Below are 27783 nucleotides of genomic sequence, written 5' to 3' on the forward strand. Positions count from 1 at the left end.
ACAAAGGCACTCATTTCAATCAGACCGGTAATCCTGATTTCCAAGTAAGCTCACGTTTTTGCTCAAAGTGAGATTCAAATTTGTGTGGTATTGACACTTTTTTTCTACTCTAAAATTTCGCAAGGTTTGAGCATTTTACATATGGCCTGGAAAATCCCAATACTACAAGTTCGTGTGAAAGCAGGATTAGCTGAAGGTGTAACATGAAAATGGGCCACCTGGCACCTAGGCTGGCCTTGCATGATTCTTTCATCAGCACATCAGAGAGGCAGAGATATATGCAGAAAACCCTAGCTTGTGCTGGGAATCTCTCTATTTTGCCCTAACAGACACATTTGAGGAAGATGTGCGAAGATGTGATCAGAAACAGTTAAAATAGCCAGATGCACTGCTATGAGCATTGTGGTTCCTCATAATAATTCCTTCTCATAAGATAACATTTAAACAGTATGAAATAATCATGCCCCATGATGCTTTCATCAAATCCTCCCAGTCTCTACTGCCAATTTGAATTTAAAATTGAATGATGCTGCAGTCTTACAATACATTGGCTTAATAGTTTCTATTCTAAGGTGCAAGCAACCTTATTTGAGTGTCTGATGAGGCCTGAGAATTCCTCAATCCTGCCGAGTAGGTTTATGTCTATGTACTCTAGAGGAAGACTGCACTGCTGCCTCACTGGCTTGGACGCTATCAGTGCTCACTTATCACGCAAACAGCTGGCAAATGTTGTGGTCTGACAACTTAAATCCACTCATCTCACTGCAAGTGAGCTGCTCCTTTCTAGAGACGGAGATGCCTCTTATTCTGCTGCTGGATCTATGCGCGGTCCCGGATCGACTGTCAGGACTGTTTCTGCTATGGCCCGTTATCTGTCATTTAGCCAAGTTCTTCGTACCCACTTTAGTCTGCTCCATCTCCAGTGTGTGATGATGTCCCTACAGCCTCCCACCATTATCACCTCCATCAGAGGTAAAAAGCCTACTTCTTCTGGATACTGGAACCCTCTGAGAGTCTGGCCTGCTATATTTGCCACTCCTTAAAGCATCTAGTTGATGAAGTGATATATCCTTGCTGCAGAATGGGGAATTATTCAGAGACAAAACTGTACCAAACTTTCTCTTGTGCAGAGTGGTTGCTCTGCCTGTAGGAGTAATTCCTACACGCCGTTGGAAAAGTACAGACAATTCTTCCTCTTGCTGAATGAGCACACACATGCCTACTGATGTAGGGGATAGCATTGTTTTGATCGGAATAGCCATTAATTATAATGGCACTTGCCTTCATCTTTTCCACTATGGGCACTGAGTGCCAGAATGCGCCAGAATGTCCCCTAGTGCCTAGCTAGGCATTGAAAAGCTTAACTAGTACTTCATTTGTAAAAATATAAGTGCCAGGGCCCTTGTCAGAAGGCCACTACAGCTTGCACCACCCACTGCCCCACCTAGAAATGCCAGTAACAGTACCAGCACCACTAATCATCACACTCGCACAAGAGTGACAATTTAGACTTTAAATATATATTAAAAATGACTAATACATGCTACCCAAGCTATTCTTAAAGGTTTTGGTTGCAGGTATTAGTGATTGTAATGCATATTTAATTATTAAGCAAGTGTTGTTGTGATCCTCACAAAAATAGACAGCGCCACCACGTGGCAGCCTGTTATAAGAGCCGGTGTTGACCATAAGGTGCAGGGACCGAGCCCCAGAAACCACAGACTCAAATAAAAAATTGAAGCAAACGTGTCCAATGTTTTTGTTGGACGTAGTAGGACAAGTTACTTACCTTCGGCATTATCTTATCTGGTAAACACAATATCTAATTGCACATTCTTTACCTTTAAATTTCCAGAAATTTTTCTCAAGCAGTACCTCTGTGTTAGTAAGGTAGTGTTAATTGACTCCGCATCCATCATTGCTGTTGTCCGCACCAGATATGACGTTGCGGGTCCTATATAGACACCACCATGGCAGGCTGATGTCAGATTCTTTTCATAACTTTCCACACCAGAAGCGCAGAGCCATAAAGAATCTGATGACTAGTGCTTCAAAACTCTGAGCCTGAAAGGACAATTGTGGAGAGGCTCAAAAGAACCACACATTAGGAATGTCAGAACGAAATTCAAATCCCATTGGGGAATAATGTGGGGATGGAAGAAACATATGAGTACGACCTTTAAGGAACCTATTAACAATAGGTGACTTAAATAAAGAAGGTTAATCAGGCAACCTAGAACATGCAGGGTTGGCAGGGTTGGCAGATAATTAACCTTTTAAAGTGCCCATAGCAGAGCCCTGGCTGAACCAAAGAAAGGATAGATGAAAGGATCTCAGAGAGAAGGGCAGAAAGTGGGTCAGACTTGCCTGTGCATGTTGCCACAAATTTATTCCAGTGGTGGAGGGACGCCTGGCTGCCAAGATTATGTTACAGACTTCGGCAGAAGGTCAAAAGCTGTCGGCTGAGTTTGTCTGCTCTGGTGTTCAGAGAGCCCACCAGATGTTGAACCACCAGGGATATGCCCTGTTGTTCCAGCCATTTCCAGAGGCGCACAGCCTCCTGACAAAGGGTCCACAACCCTACCCCGCTTGTTGCAGTACCACATGGCAGTGGAGAGGGATGAAATGCTTTCAGTGCTAGCCTGATTGCCCGGAGCTCCAACAGGCTGGTGTCTAGTCCGGACTCCGCTGAGACCAGATGTCTCTGATCTCCACCTCTCCCAGATGGCTGCCTCAGCCCAGGAGTCATGCATTTGTCACTACTGTCAGCTCTGGCTGGGGAAAGGAGAGGGATCTGCCTCTGACCCAATCTCAGTTTGTTAGCCACCACTGCATATCTTGCGCAGTTCCCTCTGTGATCTGGACCATTTTGGAGAGATTCCCCTGATGCTGTGCCCACTGGAATTTTAGGTCCCACTGCAGAGCTCGCATATGCCATCTGGCATGATTCACCAACAGGATGTAGGAGGCCATGCTGCCCAGCAGCTTCAGAGTCACTCTTACCGAAATCCAGGATAGAGACTGAAATATCGGTATTATAGCCTGAATATCCTGGACTGGCCGCTCAGGAGGATAAGCCGGAAACTGCAGTGTGTCCAGAAAAGCTCCAATAAAAGTGAGCATCTGAAAGGGAGTCAGGTGTGACTTTGGCATGTTTATAGTAAACCCCAGGAGGTCCGCCGTAGTCTGGAGTTGGGAGACGACAGCCTGGGGTGAGGCCACCTTTCACAACCAGGTGAAGAGGTAGGGGATGACTGAAACCCCTGACCTGCACAGATGAGCTGCGATCACTGCCATCACCTTGGTGAACACCCAAGGGGTGCTGGTAAGGCCAAAGGAGGGCATATTGAACTGAAAGTGCTCGTGGCCCATCATGAACCACAAGTAATGTCTGTGAGCAGGCAGGACAGAAATATGGAAATAAGTGTCCTGGAAGTCCAATACTACCATCCAGTGTCCTGGGTCCAGGGCAGATAAAACCTGAGCGAGCACTTTGAACTTCTCCTTCCCGAGGAAGAGATTGAAGGCCCACAGGTCTAGGATAGGGTGGAGGCCTTTGTCCTTTTTTGGTACCAGAAAGTAGCAGGAATAGCAACCATGACCTACTTCTTACACAGGAACCCTCTCAATAGCTCCTTTGGCCAACATAGCCATAACATCCTCCCACAGAATTGCCAAGTGATCCTCTGTCATCCAATCGTAGGAAGGTGGCATGGATAGAGGGGTGGTCTTGAAGGGGAGGAAGTAGCCCCTTTGGACTATCTGCAAAACCCACATGTCTGATATGATAGACTGCCAGCAGAGCATGTGATGGCAGATCCTGCCACCAACTGGTCCCTGGTGGGGAAGAGTCAGACTAAGAGGGTCTGGAGACAGCTGTGGGAGGGGGGAGCTTGGGGGTGAACTTGTTAGACCACTGGCTCCCTGATCCATGAGGTCGGTGGATCACAGGTCCCCGGCCATGCAGAGGCTGAGCAGCATACGCTGCTGGTGGTCGCATGGTGGTGGTCGGGAATGGATGTGGTATGGTGCCCCTTCTGTAGCCACGAAAAGGGCGAAAAGCAGACTGAGGGGTACAGGGCTCTTCTGCGAGGCCCAAGGACCTGGCCGTAGCACGAGAATCCTTGAAGCACTCAACGCAGAATCTGCTTTTTGCCCAAAGAGGCGGGTGCCATCAAAGGGCATGTCCATAAGATCGGCTTGGACATCCCCCAAAAAGCCAGACGTCCACAACCAGGTGTGGCGCCACTGTTGATGTAACCACCCTGCCTAGTGAGGCAGTCATGTCCAGTCCATATCGGATCGTGAACTTTGCTGCGTCTCTCCCATCAGCAACTGCTGCGAGAGTACAGTCCTTGCCTCCTCCAGAACCAGTGGCACCATTTGCACAACAACATCCCACAGGGTGTGGGAATGACGGCCCAAAAGGCTTACAGTGTTCACAACAATGTCAGGCTGGTGGAAGAAAACATCCTCTTCCCAAGTGTGTCCAGCCTCTTGGATTTCCTAAACGGGGGTGCAGAAGGGAAAGCGCCCTGGGAAGTGGAGGCTTCGATAACCAAGGGGTGTTGTATAAGGAGACCTGGATCGCCCGGTGCAGGGTGATGGTGGCAGGCCCCTGTGCTGGGTTCGGACCTGGTACCCAATAGGACATCTGTAAGGGCTTCATTGAAGGGGAGCAGGGTTCAGAGGATGAAGCTCCAGTCTGAATCACCTCTATCAGGAGATTAGTCCTGACTGCCAACGAAGGCAGCTAAAGGTCCAGGACCTCAGCTGCTCTTTGCACCACCATAGAATATGAAGTACCCTCCACCGTAGCTACAGTAGGAAGAGAAAGCATGCCAGTAACTGGGGTGGTGTCCAGTCCACTGGCTTCTCTCAAGTCTGTATGCCAGTCCATAGGGTCTTGACACTGCTATTCCAAGGAGTTCAGCAAGCCCTCGCATTCCTCACTGTACCCTAGCCTATGAGAAATAGGCTCAGGACCTGACTTAGTAGGCACAACTCCTGTCAGCACCAGAGTAAGTGTCGTACAACGCCCATCCGGCTCCATGTTGAAGTTGGCAATGAGGATGGGGACGGCACCGCCTGCGGGCATGAGCAGCGCCAGAAGCATCTGTGTGGGGAAAGGTTGAAATGGTACCACCTACACTGTCCCAGGTCCAAGCATGGATCCATGGATGCCCCTCAGAGCTGAGGTCGAAGCCAGCAGTTCGGAATCTGTAGGGAAAGTGTTGGACTTCGGAGGTGTTAAATTGACTTTTCCTACTCCAGTCACCACAATAGTAGGGAAAGTGTTCAACTTCGGAGAAGTTAGATGTACTATTTCTACTCCTGTCAGTGCAACAATAGGGAAAGAGTTGGACTTAAGAGGGGTTAAATTTACTATTGCCACTCCAGTCTAAGCAACAGCATGGCAAGAGTTTAACTTCGAAAGGGTGAAATGTACTTTTCCCACTCTGGTCTGAACAACAACTTGGAAAGCGTTGGGCTTCCAAGGGGGTTAAATTTATTATTCCCACACTTCAAACAGTGCAACAGTAGGGAAAGCATTGGATGTCAGAGGGGTAAAATTTACTACTGCCACTCCAAACAGCGCAATTGTAGGGGACGTGTTGGGCTTAGGAAAGGTCAAATTTACCATGGCCACTTCAGTCTGTGCAAAAGTAGGGAAAGCGTTGGACTTCCGAGGGGTAAAATTTACTATGCTTACTCCAGTATGTGCAACAGTAGGAAAAGTGCTGGATTTCGGAGGGGTGAAATTTACTATTCCCATTCCAAACAGCATAACAGTAGGGAAAGTGTTGGCCTTCTGTGGGGTTAATTTTACTATCTATACTGCAGTCTCACCAAGAGTAGGGAAAGTACTTCACTTCAAACACATTGCATATGAGTACCCCACAAATGTAAAAAAATAAATAAAGTCTTAATATAAAAATTAATTAACATTAAAAACATATATTTGAATTTAAAAAAAAACTAAAAACAATTAATCAATTTACATAATTAATATTCAACAATTAATAAAGAGGTATTCGATTATTAAATACCTTCCCGCCCTATACCCATATAAGCCTAGCAGCCCACAACTAAAATATAACTAAAAAATAAATATTACATAATTTACATGTATAAAACCAATTAAATAAAGAAAATTAATAATTGTTAATTATCATTTCATGAACTTCCCACCTACAAACCAAGCATCCTGCAACTGAAATATAATTAATATAAAGATGTATTCCATATTTACATATTTAAAATTCTATAACATTAATTTACAAATATTAATAGTTAATTATTACTTAATTAACTTCCCACCCTGTATCACTATAAACCTAGCATTTCACATGTAAAATATAAGTAAAAAAATCAGTATTCCATAAACTATATAATTAAAAATCAATTAAATAATTAACAATTAATAATTTTTAATTATTACTTATCTTCTCACCCTACAGCCCACCAAGCCTAACAGCCCACAAATAACACAAAACAAAATCAGTATTACTTCATTTAAATAATACATTAAAACATTTTAAATAGTTCATAATTAAATATTACTTACCTTCCCACACTATCACCTTATAAACCCAACAACCCATTAAAATACTACAAATACTTAAAATTAAATAGAAAATGTATTAATCACTTAAAAGTACATGCAATATTTAAAAATATTAACATTTATATAAATAATAGTAACACATAAAATTAATATATCAACTAAAACATGAAAATAATTTTAAAAACAATATTTTAACCACTATATTACTAAAAACAAGAATAAAGATATCAATATTATTTAAAATGATAAAATGATAATACTAGCCTCAAATATGATATTATTGTCACAAAATTTATCATAATATATTATAGCCGATATTTATATCTCCTGATAATTACAACTCACTATTTTATCGAAACAGGGTTACACACCCACCTTCAAATGGATCTTTAAATTTCACAAGTAATTCTTACATTTTTACATCAAGTTCCGACATATATTTGTTCCTTTTTCTCTCTCCTTTAATTTTCTTTCATTTTCCGAGTGTTTATCTTTGGTGTCGACCTCTAACATGTGTATATCATTTTTATTTACCATTATTTGGGACGTTCCCACCTGATAACGTTCTTGCTCTATGAACGGAATCAACAGTATAGAAATAAAATGTAAGGGTACAAAAATCTGTTATTAGCAAAATACTTTACTTATAACTTTTTCCTTGCATATTGTTCATTATTAGTCAAGAAATCACATTCGTATGCAACATGACTTCATTTGACGTGAAACCGGGGAGAGTTCCTCAACATGTTTAAATGAAACATGTACACCTATGTTGTAACAATCTCATTATTTATACAAGCCTGACACCTATGCCTATTTCCACAAGCCTGACATACTACGTAAAGCAGACAGTGAACATTCCAAGGGTGCTGGCAAGGGGCCCCTGCACTGCTCACAACATGGTACAGTAAGGTATACTGAAGCGTCTCTGACTTACATTGAACATTAGCATTGTTTTAAGGAAAGCTCCTCATGTAGGTTTAGGTCCACTCACAATGCCAGGGGTGACTTGGCCAGCACTTGCTATGTATGCACAACATCCAGAACGAGATCACCTTCCTATAGCAGAAACTATAGAAATGATCACTGAGAACATATGTAGACCTACTGAGACATTAAAAACTACAACACTGAGGTGCTGAGACAATAAGGGCTGATAAATACCTAATCAGACACAAGCTACAGTTATTAATCTACAGACAATGAATGTTATATTGGGTGTTGCCCAACCAAACGGAATGAAATACCACTCTGGCTAGCAAAGAACCCTAAGTAGTGTTTCCTCATTCTACTCCACAGGATAAGCACTGCATACTAAAGATGTCTTTGCAAGAGTATGCTACCCATTGTACAAAAGTGTCAGTCACGGGGAAATGTATTTGCCACCGTAGACATGACTAGACATGGTAAGACTTTGATATCAGTAATGCCAGAAGTTATCACCTACAGTAGATTTACGGATGAGGTACTGAGATACTTCTTGGTAATATTAAAAATATGTGGTACTACTGGTTATTCTACAAAGATATGCTGCTACTCTACGGGATGAGAATGAGGTGTGGTTGTTAAATATATTATCTCTAATATATGTCCCCAATGAAAAGATACCTTACAGGTAAGACCACAGAGACCACAAATAAATGTTATGGCAGAGAATATAAGTCAGCCAAAAAGAAGGAAGCCTGAACCACACTGATCCAAGGGGAGAGTATGAAGTTCCCAGGTGGATTTACAAAGAAGCCACAACTTCATAATTTAGAAGAAGAACATGGACAATATAACCCATGGCAGCAGTTCTTAACCTTTTGAATTCTGTGGACCTCACTCAAGTACTGGAAGCTGTCCCCATGTGGAAAGATACCTTCAGGGTAAGACCACAGAGACCAAAATAACATGCTATGGCAGATAATTAAATTCTTCCAAAAGGAAGGAAGCCAGAAACACACTAATCCCAAGGGGAAAGTACGAAGTTCCAGGGTGGATTTACAAAGTAGCCCAACTTTATCATAAAGAAGAAAAACACGGATGGGATAACCTAGGGCAGTGGTTCTTAACCTTTTGAATTCTGTGGACCCTCCACAGAATCATTGCTAGAATCCAGGAACCCCCCTCTGACTCATTACTGGAAACTGGGGATACCTGGCATAAGCAATTTATATCAAACAATACACAAAAATATAAAAACGGTATAACCAAACAAATGCTCAAATACTGAAATATAGAAAAAGTTTTCACATTTTTATTTTGTTTCTTTTTTTGTATATCCTTTTGTTTTTTTATTTGTATATCCTTTATTAATTAAAATTTTTAATACAGGTTGAAGGAGATACAGAACGAATAATCGCAATGATTTCTTTAGACTCACTTGATTGATTCCTATAACAGAATGTTAGCGGAAGAAGATTGGGCTTCACAAGTGATAACTGAGACTCCCATAGAGGAGGAAGCTATATTGGGAACATTTTCCTTGCCGCGGCCCCAGCCACTTAATGGCAGTTATGCCCTAAAGTTGGTATTACAGTTGGCTCCTGCATCATATAAAAACGAAGCCTGTTAGTAAAAAAGGTACAACACAAGTGAATACTTTTCAACAATGATTCACAAGTTCAAAAAACTAAATCCAATAAAACTGGAAGCACAAAAAGGTCACATGAATTGTAGGTGAATTACAGTATCAGGCCTATACCCATGAAGAATAAACACTACTGTTTCCCAATATTCAGGCCTGATAAGTCCTGGAGATTGGTACTGAATTATCGCAATGTAAATTCAAAATTCAAAACATACTCAGTACAGAATATACATAGAAGTGGATTATTGATGCAGCTAACGCACAGAAGGAAAAATAACTTATCTGCAGTAACAATGTTTCTGGTGAAAACTGTATCTACTTGCAAGTTCCTCACCTACAGAACAATCCCCAGGCGCCAAACTGGATCAGGAAAACTTCAAAGCTTTGAGGCCGCCAGTAGAGGGTACTGGACTCAATCAGCGCCAGAATTAATGTCCCTGAGTCCATAAAGCATCCACTTCAGAGCATTGGTGTCAGTTTCCCTCCATTTTTTCAAGCCTTTGAGGCGAGGGGTAGTGAGAAATTGTGAGTTTTCTCAGTACCAATATGTACAAATAGTATGGAACCTTGTTAACTCTTCTACGATACATCCATCAAAATGTAAAGGAGGGCGGCTCAGTGAGGAATCTGCATGTAGAAACAGTATCTACCAGAAACCTGTTTACTGCAGGTATGTAACTTTTCCTTCTGATAGATACTTTTACCTGCGGATTCCTCACCTGTAGAACAGATTTCACAGCAACTCCCTTCCCAGAAAAAGGGTTGATGGATGATCCAGACCAGGATATCCAACAAGAAAAGTGTCCGCTCCTTGCGCACCTCTGCATCTAAGCAGTAATGCTTCATAAAGGTGTGCAAGGAAGCCCACGTTGCTCCTTTACATATTTCCGCAATCTGGTCACCCCAAACCAGTGCCCAAGCAGTGGACTTAGCCCTGATGGAATGGATCCTGATTCCTTCAGTCAGTTCCTTCTTGGCAAGGGAATATCAGCTGTTAATGCAGAGGATGAACCATCGGGATCTTGCGAACTCTTGAATCCACAATAGCCCATGAAGAACTGGTCATCTGTGTAATCGATATAATAATCTCTGCTGCAGATCAAGTATTAATTAACCCTCTGCCTCAGGTCCAATCAATGCAACCGTTCCACCTCCTTGAAAGGAAGAAGTGGCGGTTAGAAGGTTCAGAGCGTAATGGATTGGGATAGGTGAAAGGGAGTGATCACCTTGGGAAGGAAAGCTGCCCTGGTTTGTAACACCAACTTGTCTGGGAAGAAAGTAGTTAACGGGGGGCACCAATGATAGTGTAGGCACTGATTTACGAGTCTCCTGAGTATCTCTGTCTCACACACGCGAAAGGTACCCTCAGAACCATTATATGGAGATGTCCATGGTCTTAGGGATAATCCTCCTCAGCCTAATGGGTGCAACTATCTAGGCTGTGGGTTAATGCTTGAATGTTATAAGGTTTTTACCCTGTTGGTGTCCGCTACTTTGATATCTCTTTCACATGGCAAATGCCATAAACATTACTGGGAAGTGCATACAAGCACTTAAGCAGTTTCTTCTAGCCAAAGGCATGACAGATGAGGGCAGGGAAGTCACATTCGCCATGGAAGCTCATGAAGGATACCAAACAGAAACACTTTACTCTTGGGTCACCATTCCTGAACTGAATGATAACTCAAACACATTTCACACTTACAGAATAGTCAATGTACTACAGCGGTACTGAGCTTTTCAACACTTAGAAATACCACTTTCTTATAAAGAACATCCAACCTGGTTCAATGGTGCCCTTACATATGTAATACAACCCATGAGATTAGGGGCCAGATGTAGCAACTTCCGCATTTTGCGATTCGGAAATTGCGAGTCGCAATTTCCGAATCGCAAATGCGGATGCAGAACGGTGTCTCAGACACAGTCTGCAACTCTCTATGGGGTCGCAAAGACCCACCTCATAAATATTAATGAGGTGGGTCGCATTTTGCGACCCCATAGCTAGTCCCTGCACTCACAGGGATGGCGGCCTCCTGAAGTCAGCAGACCTCCATGTCTGTGACTGCTTTTTAAATAAAGCAGTTTTTTAATTTTATTTTGCAGCCCTTTTTCCTTAAAGGAAAACGAGTTGCAAAAGAAAAAAAAATAACGAAACCATTTGGTTTCGTTTTTTCAGAGTAGGCAGTGGTCCATTCGACCACTGCCTGCTCTGAAAAAACCTTTTGCGCAACATTCACAAATGGGAAGGGGTCCCCTGGGGACCCCTTCCATTTGCGAATGAGTTACCACCAGTGTGACACTGGTGGTAACTGCGAATTGCTTTGCGACCGCATTCGCGGTCACAAAGCAATTCTGCATTGTGATGTGAGTCGCAAATAGGAAGGGAACACCCCTTCCTATTTGCGAGTCACATTCACAATTTGTGAGTCGATACCGACTCGCAAATTGTGAATGTGCATCGCAGAAGGCTGTTTGCATGGCGCAAACTGCGATTTTCGCAGTTTGCACCATGCAAACAGCTTACTACATCTGGCCCTAGGTCCTTAAAGCAATGACAGACCAACATGGCCCATGTTTGCCATGCACACACAACATCCTGATGTGCAGGCTATGCAAGTAGCATTTGAACGCACACTTTATAATGAGCTAGTAGCAATATATAGAAGACTAATTCAGTTTGTAATGCAGACTTTGAACACCGCCCCAGCAAGGGTTGCTATGGGTGAGACATCAATTGGCAGTTCCAGGAATTAATCCTTAAACAGTACATTCAATAATGGGCAATGTACCCATGAAATGGGAAAAGATTCCGTTCTAGATAGCACAAAAAAAACTCAGCTGGATGCAGTGTTTCTCCATACGGGGCCCCAAGATAAACATTCTCACTATGTGCTTGCCATTCGGAAGGGTTCCCTCAGTAGAGAACTGTGCCACTGGGGTACAGTCTTTGCTGCAATTTACACAACCACATATGGTACCCCGACACTTGCCAACTTGCCGGAAGTATTAAAACAAATTCAAAATTAACAGGGGGCAGTCCTGGACTTGGGGATGAAACTGATGTGTAACTTTGACACAGTCTCCGCAATAATTTTAAGCAATATTAAAGGAGAAGCAGCGGCATTGGCCGCTCGACAAGGGCTCCGACAGGGTCCTCAAAAGTACCAAAAGTGCGAGCTCCCAAAGATTATCTCTGAAACCTATATGAGTATAGGTCGGGATAGCCTGGGGGCCAGACCAACTAACCCTCAAATTCAGAGTACCACCCCTAAGGAAGGGACTAAACATGCACAAGGAGGTTCGAAATAACACTGCGATAAACAGAAATAAAACAAAGACAAAATAAGTCAGAGAGCAGATTCTCCGCACCCGGAGACCTCTGAACAGAGATTTAGGGCCTGATTACGACCTTGCCTGAGGGAATTATTCAGTAACACGCATGATGGATATCCCATCCCCGTATTACAAGTTCCATAGGATACAATGGAACTTGTAAAATGGCGGGCTGGATATCCATCACATATGTGACGGAGTAATCCCCTCTACCAAGGTCATAATCAGGCCCATAATATCCGAAATAGGGAAACTTTAAAAACACCTGATAGATATCAATATACTGATACACACCCCTCTTGTTCCTTTCAAGACACACTGGATAAACGGAGTGAGAGAGTGGGCTGGTTTGACTACACAAAACAGAAAAAGGACTAACAACACCCCGCACAAACTCATATTAAAAAAGAGGATACATCTCCCCAACAGTACCCACAATTTAAAAAGAAAAAGGTGGCTGCAATTTCAGTTAAACATGCCAGCAATCTTGAGAACTTTGCTGAAGAATAGGACGTGGGCAGCAACTCTGCTGGACAGAGCAGCAGAAGTCACAATTTGTTGCCAGAGTCATAAATCATCTGGATGTGACAGCAACTAACGACTTTCTCCTCATAGAGACAGGGGACAGGTGTGTTTCCCCACTGACACGGTTTATGAGTTGAAAATTCAAATTGAAGGGGACTTAGAATGCACTTTTGAAGTCATCTTCTGGGAAGCACTTAAATGTGATATTTTATTGGCAGAAAAAGACTGGCCACCTGAATTTGTCTACAAGCTCCCACATGGGGAAGATGTCATTTTGTCTTCTTTCTCAGTTCCACACGCAGTAAAAGAAGCCGATGCAGCTGACTGAGCTTTGGCACAGTGTCCTATTCCTTGGATAGGAGTGAAGGCAAAAGCCTGGCCCCGCACTTTCTAGTAAAATGCACACAACTTCAACCACCAAATACAATCAAGAAACTACAGTCATTGCTGGGTTTCCTTAACTTTGGTAGAACATATAGACAAGATTATGCACAACGCATAAAACATTTATACAAGTTAATTTGTCCAGATTTCTCAAATAAACATTGGACACTTGAACATACACATATTCTCAGAGGCCTTCAGCAGGACATGCTTGAAGCAAAACATTTACATACACAGAACAACAAAACAAACTTGGTCATCAGAATAATCACTGGTGCCATCAAGTTCAACTATGTCACTTTCAACGAGGGTGAAACAGTACCCTTGTTGTATAGCCATTTTAGTAATGTCTCTAGACACTTTATTTTAGCAACAAGGCCTGCCACTTGTGTCCTTTAGCCCAGTTACATTGTATTCTGCTTCATTTTTATTATTTCAGCATAGGCCACACTCATGGTGTTGTTTTATTTTTTATCTAGTTGTTCTTTTGCCTAGGAAAGTATTGCGTTTCTTAGCAAGACATTTTTTTTCACTTGGTGCTTTAATCAAGGCTGCAGCGAGATAGGGTTTCCGGCAAAGTGGTGCACTGTGTCTCCAACATTCACAGAAACATACACATCCTTATGTGGGGACATTTATTATATAAACACTTCTCTGTCCCATTCATGTTAGAGGGAGATTCCAGTCAGATGACCACAACCGCATGCTGATTGACTTTGCTACAGCTGCTTACTAAGTCTACTGGTTCCCTGGCCTACATGGGGATGGTGTCTCTCTAGACAACTGGTTTTGTTGCTGAGGTATGGGGGATGATGTCTTCCCATGGGGGAATCCTGAAGGGCGGATTAGGACTTATCACACTGTTCTCTAACATAGCTTTGGTAGGAACCGCATATTTTATGCATAGTGACAGTATGGTGGGACTTTTCAGTGTTTCACTTTTCTTGTCAGCATTTTGCTTCTAGCGTGGTTCATCATTCCAACTATTGCAATTAATGCAATTGTATCTAAGATGCAACTGATTTAATACATCTTACTGAAATATTTTCTGCCTCTGTTTGCTTTTGCATGTGTGAGACTGATGTAACTGAGAGAAAAGGATGAGATCTGATACACCATGATTTCCCCGCGAAGTCATTCTTGTCATGCACCCAGTTGCTACAAATCATCCCTGCTCTTGGGCCAAGGTGAGGCGCTGCTAGTTGGCCGGAAAGGGATTAGGCCCATAGTTGTCACATGGTGTGGATTTAGACTTAGTTCCCCACAATTCAGGTGATGCAGCTGTCTGAATCCAGCAGCCTCATTAGGATACTGAGAGCCCACATGACATGGCGCCACCAATGTTCGGTCAGGCACTGATTTTTTGATCCTCATGAGTATCTCTGTCTCACTACGTGCTAAAGACACCTCAATACTACATACGGAGACGTCCGTGGTATTGAAGAGTTCCTCCTCAGCTAGGTAGGTAATACCTATCCAATGCTGCAGGTTGTTCAAGCTTCAGCCTTAAAAGGATTAATCCCCATTTGGTGTCCTTATCTCTGAACAGGTATACCATGCACCATGGCGAACTCACAATGGGTGGTAATTGCGGTAAACATGCGACCTCCCCTATCTGCTCATTTGTTAGCTAATGGCTCTACAGCCCAGAGGCGTCCTGTAACATTTGTAGTTGAGGCTCATCCAGCCTACAGAGCAGAAATATTCTACTCTTGGGTCACCTTTCCAGCAGTTGGTGGGAACACTAATACACTTCATCACTATACACCTGCTAACATACCTGGACAATACACTGCATATGCATACTTAGAGATACCTCTATCTTTTCAAGATAATAATAACTGGCTTGATGGTGCCCTACACACACAATATTACACGTAAGGCTAGATCCTCTGAGCAATGATGGTCCTACCTGGCCTTTACTGGCCACATGTACACCGCATCCTGATGCAGCAACCTTGGCGGTAGCTGACATTCTCTGCTTGTTCGCTGAGCTTACACCAATATACAGACTTTTAGTACAGTTCGTAATGCAGATATTAAATACAAACCCAGCACATGCTACCCCAGCGCAACCACATGTAATCACACCAGGTATTAACCCTGCAACTGTCCATTCGATCATGGGTAAAGTACCTGCCAAACGGTAGGAGATTCCACTTTGGTTAGCTTAAAAAATAAATGTGCTGGAAGCAGTTTTTCCCCATTAGGGACCTCAGGAAAAACATAGAATACTCACTATGTTCTTGCCATTTGGGATGGTTCCTACAGTACATAACTGCAATACTTGGGGGACTGTCCTTGCACGCTATCTACGCCCGCTCATGGTACACCAACACTTGTAATTCAAGATGAATATGGGGCTGCCCCATCCCTGGACTTGGGGATGCAACTAATAGGCAATTTTGCCACAGTATCTTCAATAATACTAAATAACCTTAAAGGGGGAGCAGTTGCACTAGCAGTTCGTATGTGGCTGGAGGACGTTCCTGTGCAGGTGCTTTGGTTCCTGAGCTGCTAATGAGTATCGCAGAGACCTACTCTAGCATTGGTCGAGATAGTCTGGGAGCCAGACCTATCAAAGAACAATTACAGGGTAATTCCAAAGAAAATACTATCAAGCAAGCACCTGAGGGTTCTAAAAACCACTGGGATAAACAAAAAAACAAAGGGGAGAATCTCTGCATTCGGACACCCCTCAAAACCGCTATAATCTTAGAAATAGAGATAATATAAAAATGCCTGATAGATATCAATATACTGATGCACACCAATCTTGTTTCTTTCAGGACTCACCGGATAAACGCAGTGAGAGAGGTGAGCGGTCAGAGCAACAAACTGAGTACGTGAAACTGAGAAAGGACTCAACACTCGTCCAAAGTTTCTGTTAAAAAAAAAAGAGAAACACCCCTATCAAAAACCCCAATTCAAAAAGAAAAAAGTGGCAACGTTTTCTATACGAAGTGCTACTCAGGATGTGAGCTTTACTGAAAAAACGGAAATGGGCACTGGCACTCCAAGACAGCGCGGCAGAGGTCACAATAGTTTACCGGAATCATCAAGAGCATCTGGAGGTGAAAGCAAGTGATGACTTCTTACAAGTTGAAACTGAGGACATGTGCGTCTCCACACACGAAAGGGTGTATACACTAAAATTACAATTAGAAGGAGACATAGGGGGTTATTCCAACTTTGGAGGAGGTGTTAATCCGTCCCAAAAGTGACGGAAAAGTGACGGATATACCACCAGCCGTATTACGAGTCCATTATATCCTATGGAACTCGTAATACGGCTGGTGGTATATCCGTCACTTTACCGTCACTTTTGGGACGGATTAACACTCCTCCAAAGTTGGAATAACCCCCATAGAGTGCACAATGGACACCATCATTTCTGATATCTTACTGGCCGGAAGGGATTGGCCACCAGAATTTGTCCGTAATCTTCCATATGGGGAAGAGTTAAATGAACCCTCTTTCTTGCCTCTTGTTCCTAGAGAGCTCAGGGAAGCTTACCCCACATATTGGGCATTGGCGCAGGCACCCGGGTTATATTGCAACCATGCAGGGTGGGATAAAGATTCCCCCCTAACATATAATACCAATTAGATCCCAACCCCAACCCCAATATCCAATAAAGCATTAAGCTAGAGCACCTGTGAGCAAAATCCTCACACAGCTAGTGTACCAGGGCGTAATTGAACCCTGTGTCTTACCGATGAACTATCCATTGTTCCTCGTAGCCTAACCAGACCATTCATATACACTAGTTGTAGACTACAGATGTTTAAACAGTCATGCATGCCCATTTGCCATACAAAATGCACACAGTACATCACTTATAAACAATATAGTGTGCACAAAATACAAAAGAACCTGGATATTTCCAACAGGTTTTTCTGCCAAATATAGTGCCTGAAAGTAGAGACTTAACAAGTTTAGGATCTCAGAAATTTTTTTGCCGTCTCCCACAAAGATACAAAAACAGTCCAGGATTTTTTTTAGCTCGTGTTACTCCAATTTTACAAGACACTGACCCTGAGGCACTGTCCTATGTAGAAGATATCTACCTCACGGATGATGATCTCGTTCAACATGTAAGACAGGTGGACTGCATTGTTGTGGGATTTGCCGAATCAGGCTACAAATTTAATTAAAAATAAAAATAAAATAGCCTTACTTATTGTCATATTTTTGGGATCCGAATTATTAGATGAAGGCGAGGGCCTAGCTCCTCAATTTCAAGAAACATGTGCATAACTATAACCACCAAACACTATAAAAAAGCACCAGTCTTTGTTGGGCTTTTTAAACTTTGGCAGAACATACATTCCAGATTAAGCACAACGCATTAAACCATTATATGACTTGATATGTCCTGACTTTTCAAAGAAATATTGGACAGTCAAACAAACATGCATTCTCAGAGCATTGCAACAAGATATGCTTGTAGCTAAACACTTACACACTAGAGAAAACAAAACACACTTGGTCATCAGATTAATTGCTGGTGCCATTGGTTCCACCTATGTAACGTTCAATGAGGGTGAAACTGTCCCGATTGCATACAAATCACATCTGTATTCCACAGCTGAACAATTCTTTGCTCCCACAGAAAACAATGACTGCTTTGCAGATGGCTGTCATTAAAGACAGACCTCTGGCCCCGGGGAAATGCATCATTGTCGTATCTCTGATCCTAGCCCTTAAGGCTGTCACAAAAGCCTGCATTCCTAAAACCAAGGCACTACATCCACGCTCGATTCAATGGGCAACGTCTCAGAAGGCCACAGATGTTGACTATGTTTTTTACCCAAAATTTAAACTCAAGACTTTTTACAATGTGAACTTGAATACCCTGTATCTGCCAACACAGTATCTATTGAACAATATCAAATAATTATGTACTCTGATGGTGCAGCCCAGCCTGTAGTAGGCACTAAACATCAATACTTCACTGCTTGCTCACTCGTGAGTGGCTACATGAAAGATGGTGAGTTCCATCCATAACACACATGCACGCAGACCTTAAGGGACTGCACTGAACAGTTAGCAGAGCTCAAGGCTCTGATGATGGCACTGACACACATGGATCCAGAACAGTTAACATTAAATAAATCGTCTGTGATTCATACAATTTTGTCCAGTCCTTCAATGAATATCTGCATTACTAGCGCCAGAATGGGTTCAGTGATTCAAAAGGTAACACCAATAAACTCAGACTCCTTTGGGGGAAAGTAGCGGATCTGAAAGAAACGCTACCCAATGTCCATGTAGTTCATAATTTGGGACATTAACGTGTTGGACTATACTGTCAATACCTTGGCTAATGAAGCAGCCAAGTCAGCAGTAGGTACGGCTTCTGTTGCTGCAATAACTCGCTCACAGATGAGGTTGGATGATGAAACACTGGCTATCGTGAAAGCTTCGGCTGAACACCAGTGAGTTCAGAAACATATTATAAAACGTTTGCATATTATGCTGAGCACAATGTTAAAAATGCTGAACCGTATTATTTTAAATTGCCAGTGATGGAAATGCAACATATCTTATTAACAGATAACAAAATTATTTATTCTGATCCCTTTGTTTCCCAGTTGGCTATGGAAGGCTATTGGTTGAAATCGATTAATTTGAAAAGTGTATGGGGAACAAAAAATTGGCAAATAAGGGGAAAGGAAGCTTTATTTAGAGCATGCCTGATACCTGTTCAAATGATATTTTTAAATGAAACTGTACAACAGACTAGTTGTTTAGGCTTGGCAAAAAGTAAGGACTTGAATGCGCCCAGTATCCCTGCGCCTGCTAAATTTTACAAATGGCAAAAATACATTCATGCAACTGAATATCAGCTCGATGAATGGGCCCAAAATCGAACATTTAACACATCCCTTTCACGTCCTGGTGGGTGGTTATTGTGGCCAGTAGACACAAGTGGTTGTCATGCACATTTTGCAAACTCCACTGGAGTTTTTAGAACAAACAGACCAGACCGTCGCTATGTGTCATCAGAACATTCGGGTATAGTAACAACACACAGTGTAGGGAAATTATCCCCAAAATGGTTACAAAGTTCCTTACTAGATGCTGTTAAAGAACACTTCAGTCTCCTGTCTACGAAAAGATTTGCAGGATTTCCTGTTACGCTCCATAAGACAACGTAAAAAGTGCCTCTTATTTGCAGTCTACAATGAAATTTGGAAACTTTTCCAACAAGAAGCTGCTGCCCGCTTAAGGCAAATAGATCAGGAAAATTTTAAAAAGCATTAGCCGTTGTAGATAACGAGATTAACACTTTGACCGACAGCATATACACTTTAAACAACATTGTTTCTTCTGCAATAGACATTGTGCAAAGTGGAATGTCATTCTTACAACAGGGACAGAGTCAGCTAAGGTCCATTTATTGGGTTGGACACTACAAACACTAAAATCAGGTCAAATTCCCTGGCAGCACATTGAAAAAAACATATGTTGTGCTAAACGTCGAGAAATTAGAAAATATACCTTTTATTGTGGCTGAAGTACTATCTGCTGTATGGTTAATACACAGAGTTATTAATCTGCCTATTTCAAAACTGCAATTCACATCCTGCTTGAAAAACATTCCAGTAAGCAGATATGAAAGTCTAGGAGATAGTTACATCTATGAGGTGTGGGAGCTTCCCTTTTCGTACAAAATTTCAATGGCATGAAAGAGGTCTTTCTTAGCGGCACTGAATGCAAGACTTCTGTGAGCCATTCGATGGTTTGTAAGCATCTGTCCTTGTAACGTTTCGGCAGCGAACTTAGCTTGCTATCAAAAGGGAGTTCCAGTCCCCTTGATTAGACCAGAGTTCCAGGTACTCTCTAATAAAAGCTATGTCATTCTTCACAGTGAGAGCTGTTGCGTAATGCGTGCTGGAATTGCTTACATCATTTCGGTCTCTCAAACTGTCACCTGTTGCAGGAATGTAGCAGATATTTGGACTCATATTGCTACTTCAAATGTGAATTTGAGCAGACTAAAGGCTTTATTGTTTTAATGACATGTGGCACTTACCTCTGTGTGTGAGACCTATGCGCTTCAAGTTGCGAGGTCATCTGCAGAAATACAATCCTTTTTAAATACAAACTTTCCGAGACACTTTGGTGAACTCGTGGGACGAATATGTAAACACCTCCAGTACTACTGGGATTGTATATTTCTTAAGGCTGTTGGTTCTGGTTTTGTTCACATCTTCTCCTCTATATTTGACTTAATACCTTCAGCCATACACTAAATTTTTTCAAGTATTTTGGGGGATTTCCAATTACTTTGGCTATAATAAGTGGCCTCTTGTTGTTGCTCTTTTTTATTCGCAATGGCTGTCTCTTCACAACAAGGAGGACTGAAAGTGCTTTTGCCTGCGCAACTGTGTAAGAAGCGCATGATGCAGTATTTCTGGAAGAACTGGAGTGCAACTGGTCTCTTTCATTCAGACCGGTTTTGGATTGTGTGCAGCCCGTGTTTCAATACCTCTGGTGCCTTGTAGAATGTGCTCTGAAAGTCTGTCTTTCTACACCATGCTTACTTCGCTGATCTGGTGATGTTCTCCCTGAGGGTTTATTACTAGACATGCGCGTTGAGGGTGTCTTTGCTGTGGGAAGCTGTCTACTAGTTGCCCTTCATGGATCATGCAGCTCTTGACTTAACATTGGTCACAACACGGAATGCTGCTGCCTCAGCTGCAGCTCAGGTTTGGAAAGTAAGTGCTCTTTGGTTTTCCTTGGCAACAATTTGGTCACATTGCTACCTGTCGAAGTGGAACATTTCCTTGCTTCAATTGTCCCGGATGTAATTGGAGATTTTAAAAATGACATTGACTTTTAAATTTATTTCTTTTGACAACACTGCTGACATTTTAAATTGACCCCTTCCAAAATTTTACATGTTAAAGTAACTTGTCATTATTGACATTTATGTATATTATATTTATTGACATTTCTGTATACATGGTTCAAGGAATGGCATTTTAGTTGCTTTTATATTTTTATTATTAGGCTTTTTACCACCTTTGAAACAATAAGGGGATATAGTCATTTTAGTAATGTCTCTAGATATGTTATTTTAGCAACTAGGTCTGCTGCTTGTGTCCATTAGCCCAGTTACATTTTATTTTGCTTCATTTTTATTGTTTCAGCATAGGCCACATTCGTGGTGGTGTTTTATTTTTTAATCTAGTTGTTCTTTCGCCTAGGAAAGCAAAGTGGTACACTGCCTCTCCAACATTCACAGAAACATACACATACACATCCTCATGTGGGGACATTTTCTCAGAACATCAGCTGTTATATTATAAAAACACTTTTCTGTCCCATGCACTTTAGTGGGAGATGGGCATGCTGATTGAATTTGTTACAGCTGCTTGCTGAGATTACCAGTTCTCTGGCCTACATAGAGGATGGTGTCTGAACCAAGAAAAAAGGTGGTTGTGCTTGATAGTTTGCACATCCCAAATGTACAAAAAAGTAATGGGGAGAATATATAGTTTAGCAAAATGCACAAGGTCCAGTGGGTGCCTTACTGGTATAACCACCCAACCACCAAGGGTGGAACTGTTCCAGCTGGAAAACCAGTTGGGATTGATCAAACATATTTCCAAAACCAAGGCACAACCAAATAGTCCAAGAGATTTGTATTACATTAAGCAAACCAAAGAAGTATCCTGGACACGTCTTATTCTTTATTGTGATTTATTCTCTTCACAGAATGATAAGTTGGATAACCACAGCCGACACGTGTTTCGTCTTCAAGACTTTTTCAAGACTGCAAAAGTCAATACGTGAAAGAGCAATTCGCATACATTGAAAGACGATAACAGACATTGGTGAATATAAGCAAGTTTTTAGGCAAGCTAAAAAAAAAATGTAATTAAAGAGTGAGTTGTGCTCACACAAAAAACATTACAATAAACAATGACCCCAAAAATAGAGGGTAGTTAGAAACGAGCAAAAGAGATAGTCAATTGCTATTGGCCTTTTTTATCCATGGTGCTCAGTCCGGGTGCAATTAAGTGTATTTACACGATAAAGTATGTGCACTGGTCATACAATTGTGTCCAAAAAACACAGTTCTCAGAATACAAAGTAAGAAAGTGGCATAAAAGGAGGTAGACTACATTGAACCCCAAAGGTGGACATATATCAGACCTCGTACTATGCAGAGAAAACTACACAATGAGACATACCATAATAGATTGTAAGACACCCATATTCATATCAATATCCATCCATGTCGTATGTAGAAGAAATCTGTACTTAAAAGGTGTTCTCAAAAGATAAACACAAAATATCACAAGTCAAACCACAATCGTCAGTAACAGTATACGTCCCATGACGCTTATTTAATAAGTTAGGCAAACTTTTCAATAACCAATTAATTCTGTTGTGTAAGGATATAGTAATAAAGACGCTCACACACTTAATAAGAAATTTGCCCAAATCAATAATCCAATCCTTCTTATGAAAAGTAAAGTGTCAATTAGTTTCTGAAATAAGCACACCACCGCAATTGAAAAGGTGAAGAATTATTAGCAAGCAGACGTACCTATATTAAGCCGTCTGTAACAAATTTCAAAAGAAAAAGGCCATGATAAGCCTGAAAACATTAATAAAGGTCGCTGTTGGAAACATTTTTTCATCGCATATCCGGTTTAGTCAGAGAAGTATTGTATTATAACTGAAAAAATCACGTTCATAAAGAATCTTCATATGTTAAGGGTAAAAAACAAAAAGGACGAGAAGTGGACCATGTCAGCCCGTATATTGTTAAAAATGGTGAGCAGTAAATGCTGCATCTACTTCCCGAATCAAAACTTGAATGGGGATGGTGTTTCTCTAGACACCAGGCTTCTTTGCTCAGATATGGGGGATGATGTCTTCCCAAGGGGAATCTTGAAGGGCGGATTATGGCTTATTACGCTGTGCTCTAATATAGCTTAGGTAGGAACCGCATATATTACGTATAGTGACAGTATAATGGGACTTTTCTTGTGTTTCAGTTTTCTGTCACCATTTTGCTTCCAGTGTGTTTCATCATTCTAATTATTGCAATTCATGCCATTTTATCTAAGACACAGCTGATTTAATAAATCTTATTGAACCCTTTTCTGTTTGTCTTTGCATGTGTGAGACTGATGTAACTGAGATAAAAGGATGAGATCTGATACACCACGATTTCCCTAGAAGTCATTCTTGTCATGTGCCCGGTTGCCACAATTCATCCCTGTACTTGGGCAGAGGTGAGGCACTGCTAGTTGGCTGGAAAGGGATTAGTCCGACAGTTGTCACATGGTATGGGATTAGACTCAGTTTCCCACAATTCAGGTATGCTGCCACCAGAATCCAGCAGCCTCATTAAGATAATGAGAGTCCATAGCATACAAATCCCATTTGCGGAACAACAGAAGGCTGTCATAAAACAGAGGCCACTAGCCCAAGAGAAACACATTATTGTTGTTACCGGGTGCCAGCCTTAGAGGCAGTTACCAAGGCAAGCGTCCCTAAAGCATTACATCCACCCTGGATACAATGGGCGACATCTCTAACTGCAACTGATGTTGATTACATTCTTAACCCAAAATTGCAAACACAAAAACTTCTTCAATATGACCAGGAGTACCTGCACATAACAATATACTACCACTTGATCAATACCAACTATCATTTACACTGATGGATCAGCACAACCAGCTATAAGTACTGAACATCAATATTCAGCCACCTGCACAGCCTGTAAGCGGTGCGAAGAAGGATGATGTATTTCACCTTCAGAATACCTACACGCAGACCCTAGGGGACTGCAATGCATGGCTAGCAGAGCTTAAGGCTCTAATCTTGGCACTGGATCATACAGATCCAGCACACCCTACACTAATTTGTGTGATTCGTATTGCTGTGTCCAGTCCTACGGTGATTATCTCAATTATTGGCGTTTGTACAGGTTTAGAGATTCCAAGGGGACTACCATTATGCACAGAACGTCGTGGGGGAAAGTAGCTGATCTTAAGGACAAACTACCAGACGGTCCTGTAGCACATACATTGGGTCACCAACGTGTACGAGTACACGTTGTAGGGAAATTCCTGGCTGATGAAGCTGCCAAATCCGCAACGGCCTCAGTTGCTGCAGTGACCTGTTCTCATACCAGGTTGTATAATGAAACACTGGCTGCCGTGAAAGCTTTGGCTGATGGCCAGCCTTTGCTAAAAGCATAACCTGTGAAATACATATATTGTGTTGGTGCTCAGAATATTGCATTTGCAACCATTCCAGGGGTGGGAGATCATGTGATCAGAGACCAGATCAAAGCAGCGCATGAGGGTGTCACGTCTGCTCATGCAGGAGTGGTGGCCACCATTTCTCTTCTACAGAAACACTTTTGGTGACTAGGTCTCTACAAACAGACCAAGCAATATGTCCTTTGTTGTGACATTTGCAAAAAATTAAAAGGTTCCAACATTAAGCACCCACCGCAGACATCCCTCTTAGTGTTGAACAGAACACTACAATGTGTGTACCTGTACCCTGTGGTCCCTTACAGCCAGATGGTGCATCAAATACATCTTAGTCACTGCTAATTCCTGTTCTAGATTTTTGTGGGTATGGCCACAGCTGTCGGCTGATGCTTGAACTGTTATTAAAGATTTACAGGTCTTTATTGGTACATATGCGGCTGCAGCACTGCACTAGGACCAGGGCCCTGCTTTTGCCTCTAGGGCATTCAGGGACACCATGAGGATGATGGATTTTGCACTCCAGTACTCTTCCCCATACTATCCCAAGGGTATTTTGGTTGTGGAGAGGAGGAGCTGAGACTTGAAGCAATCCTTAACAGCAAGACGAAATTGGCTTCATCCAGAGAGCATTAAATAATCTGCCCAGAAGGTCCTTGGGTGGTCGCACTCCTTATGAGGTGTTGTTTGGGATACCTATGCATGTCCTGGATCTTGATGGACCTGGAGTGGTGGCGGCAGACACACTGTTTTACATAAATGAACGTGTCACTGTTTTGCAGGAGCTGTAGCAATTCCGTGATGACAATTCATCCACCTGTACTGCCACCATGGGAAAAGGGTATTTGCCAACAACATCTACCAGCTGGATTCTTAAAGTTTGGGATCTGGTATGTGAAAAGAGTGTTGTGAAAAAGGAATTTGTCCCATCCTACAGAGCACCAGTTCCATTCAGGAGATTCCATCTACACTGCACAACATTTTGCACCAGACCTCAGCCTTTGCAACTCCAGATCGCCTTATTTAGGGACTGGAGGCCAACTTTGTTCCATGGTAACAGGTGTGCTTCTCATGGATATTGTTTGGGCAGATTAGGTTTATCACACCTTGCACTCTTTAGGGTAGAAAATACGCCTTTAGAGAGGAGTTTGTGTTCAGTGCCTGTAACTCACTGACCAGTCTAACACACGTGTTGGCAATCACAAATACTGTCTCAAGAGTTAACATGTGAAGTGTACAACTGTGTGGAGCTCAAACAGAGGTCTCATCAAGAATGTAAGAACAAAATTCAAGTTCCACTGAGGAACTACAAATGGAGTAGGAGAAAAAAGTTATGAAAATATAAGACAATAGGAGACTTAAACAGGGATGGCCCATCCAACGGACAGAGGAAAGCAGACAAGGAGGCTAGATAGCTCTTCACAGTGCTAACGGCACACCCTCTTTGATCTAGGAAAAGTGCAAACTTCAGCATTTGGGATAGCTTGGTTTGCAAGGGATCCACACTGGTATCCGCAGACCAAGCAACAAAGTTGCCCCATCTGCTGGTGTATGCTGACTTAGTGGAGAGGCGTCACACAGACAATATAACGTCTACCACCTTTGGTGGCAGCTGAAAGGAGCTCAATTGTCCCTGCTCTATCTTCGAGCATGAAGGTAGAGGCTTCAGAGATTGGGTGCAGCAAGATAAAGCTGGCCAGACTGACTGGTCTGATGTTCAGAGACCCAGCTAGGTACCGGATGTCAGCCAGATCCTGTGGCGGTGAGCCCAAGACCACAGTCTCAGAGCCGCTAGGTAAAGGATGTGAGAGCCTTTTCTTCCTTGTTTGTTGGCATACAACACACATTTGTGTTGTCCGTCAAGATGTGGGTGGACCAACCTATGATGGAGGGGGGGAAAGCCTTCAGCACCAATCTTACTCCTCGCAATTCTAGCAGGTTGATATGAAGAACTTGCTCCTCCAGAGACCAGAACCCCCTGATCTTCAGATCCTCCAGGTGAGCTCTCCACCCCAGGGTGGAAGCAGCCGCTACTACCGAAATCACTGCCACAGGTGTAGTACAGGCCATACCATATGTCAGGTTTGTCTCGTTTCCCAAACAAGATATATCTGCTACAGTGCATGGGGAGATCACAATGGAGTCCAACAACTCTTCCTCGTACTGAAGCCACTGCCCGAGGAGGCACCACTGCAAAGCCCTCATGTGTCAATGCAGGTGCATGACTAGGAGAATGCAGGAAGCCAGCACTGGCTCTCTTGTGCTGGACTGAAAAGTGGAGGAATCATCTCCTGGATGTTTGTTATCCTCTGTAGAAGAGGGAAGGTGTGGTGAACGGTGGTGCCTCTGACTGCCCATTTGAACTGGAGTCATTGAGAGGGCCGCATGTGAGAGTTGGGCTCCTTGATCGAAAAGCCCAAGTCAAACAACAGAGACGTTGTCTACCACAGGTAGTGCAACACCATCTCTGGTCAGTTGGCTTTGAGGAGCCAGTCGTCCACGTATGGGAAGATCAGCACAGCCGACCGTCTGAGATGGGCTGCAAACACAGCCATTAGCTGGGTGAAGAGTTGTGGTGCCAATGTCATTCTAATGGGTAGTACCGCAAATTAGTGGTCCGTAGAACCCACCACAAACCAGAAGTACTTTCGAAAGGACCCCAGGATGGGGATGTGGAAGTATGCATTCTGCAGATCCAAAAACACAATCCAGTCTCCAAGCTCCAACGCTGGTAGAACTTGAGCTATCATCAGCATCATGAACTTATCCTTTTTGAGGAAGAAATGCAGGCTCCTGAGACCTCCAATAGGACGCAAGTCACAGTCCTTTTTGGGCACTAGGTAGTAAAATGAGTAGCAACCTTGGCCTATTTCTTTTTTTGACACTAACTCTACTGCTCCTTTCAGAAGGAGAGTTGCCACTTCTTGTCGCAGAATGGTCACATGGTCATGAGGTGAGGAACAGGGAGGAGGGGGGATGGACAGCAGAACCTGAAGTAAGGGAAGGTTGTAGCCCTTTTTAATAATTTGGAGGACCAACTGGTCCAAAGTAATGAGCTTCCAAGCAGCAAGAAGATGGGACACCCGACTCTCCAACAGGCTCCTCGTGGGTTTGAAGTGACAAGCTAGGCCTGCTTTCCTTGA

The 27783-nt window shown here is 42.6% G+C and overlaps 1 protein-coding gene across 2 annotated transcripts in view; it reads right to left on the reverse strand.

The window, feature by feature from the left end:
• Window positions 1–27783, reverse strand: part of TPK1 (thiamin pyrophosphokinase 1) — a 1483703-nt gene that overhangs the window by 248893 nt on the left and 1207027 nt on the right. The window contains exon 9 of one of the 2 annotated variants that reach the window (XM_069211506.1): window positions 6950–7140. The exons of the other annotated variant lie outside the window; for it this stretch is intronic. Within the exon in view, the coding sequence (XP_069067607.1) occupies window positions 6986–7140 (155 nt within the window). The 3' untranslated portion in view covers window positions 6950–6985. Of the gene's footprint in view, window positions 1–6949; window positions 7141–27783 lie in introns of those variants that run through there. 2 annotated transcript variants of the gene reach the window in all.

This window comes from Pleurodeles waltl, chromosome 10, assembly GCF_031143425.1.
Source record: "Pleurodeles waltl isolate 20211129_DDA chromosome 10, aPleWal1.hap1.20221129, whole genome shotgun sequence".
Classification (NCBI taxonomy): domain Eukaryota; kingdom Metazoa; phylum Chordata; class Amphibia; order Caudata; family Salamandridae; genus Pleurodeles; species Pleurodeles waltl.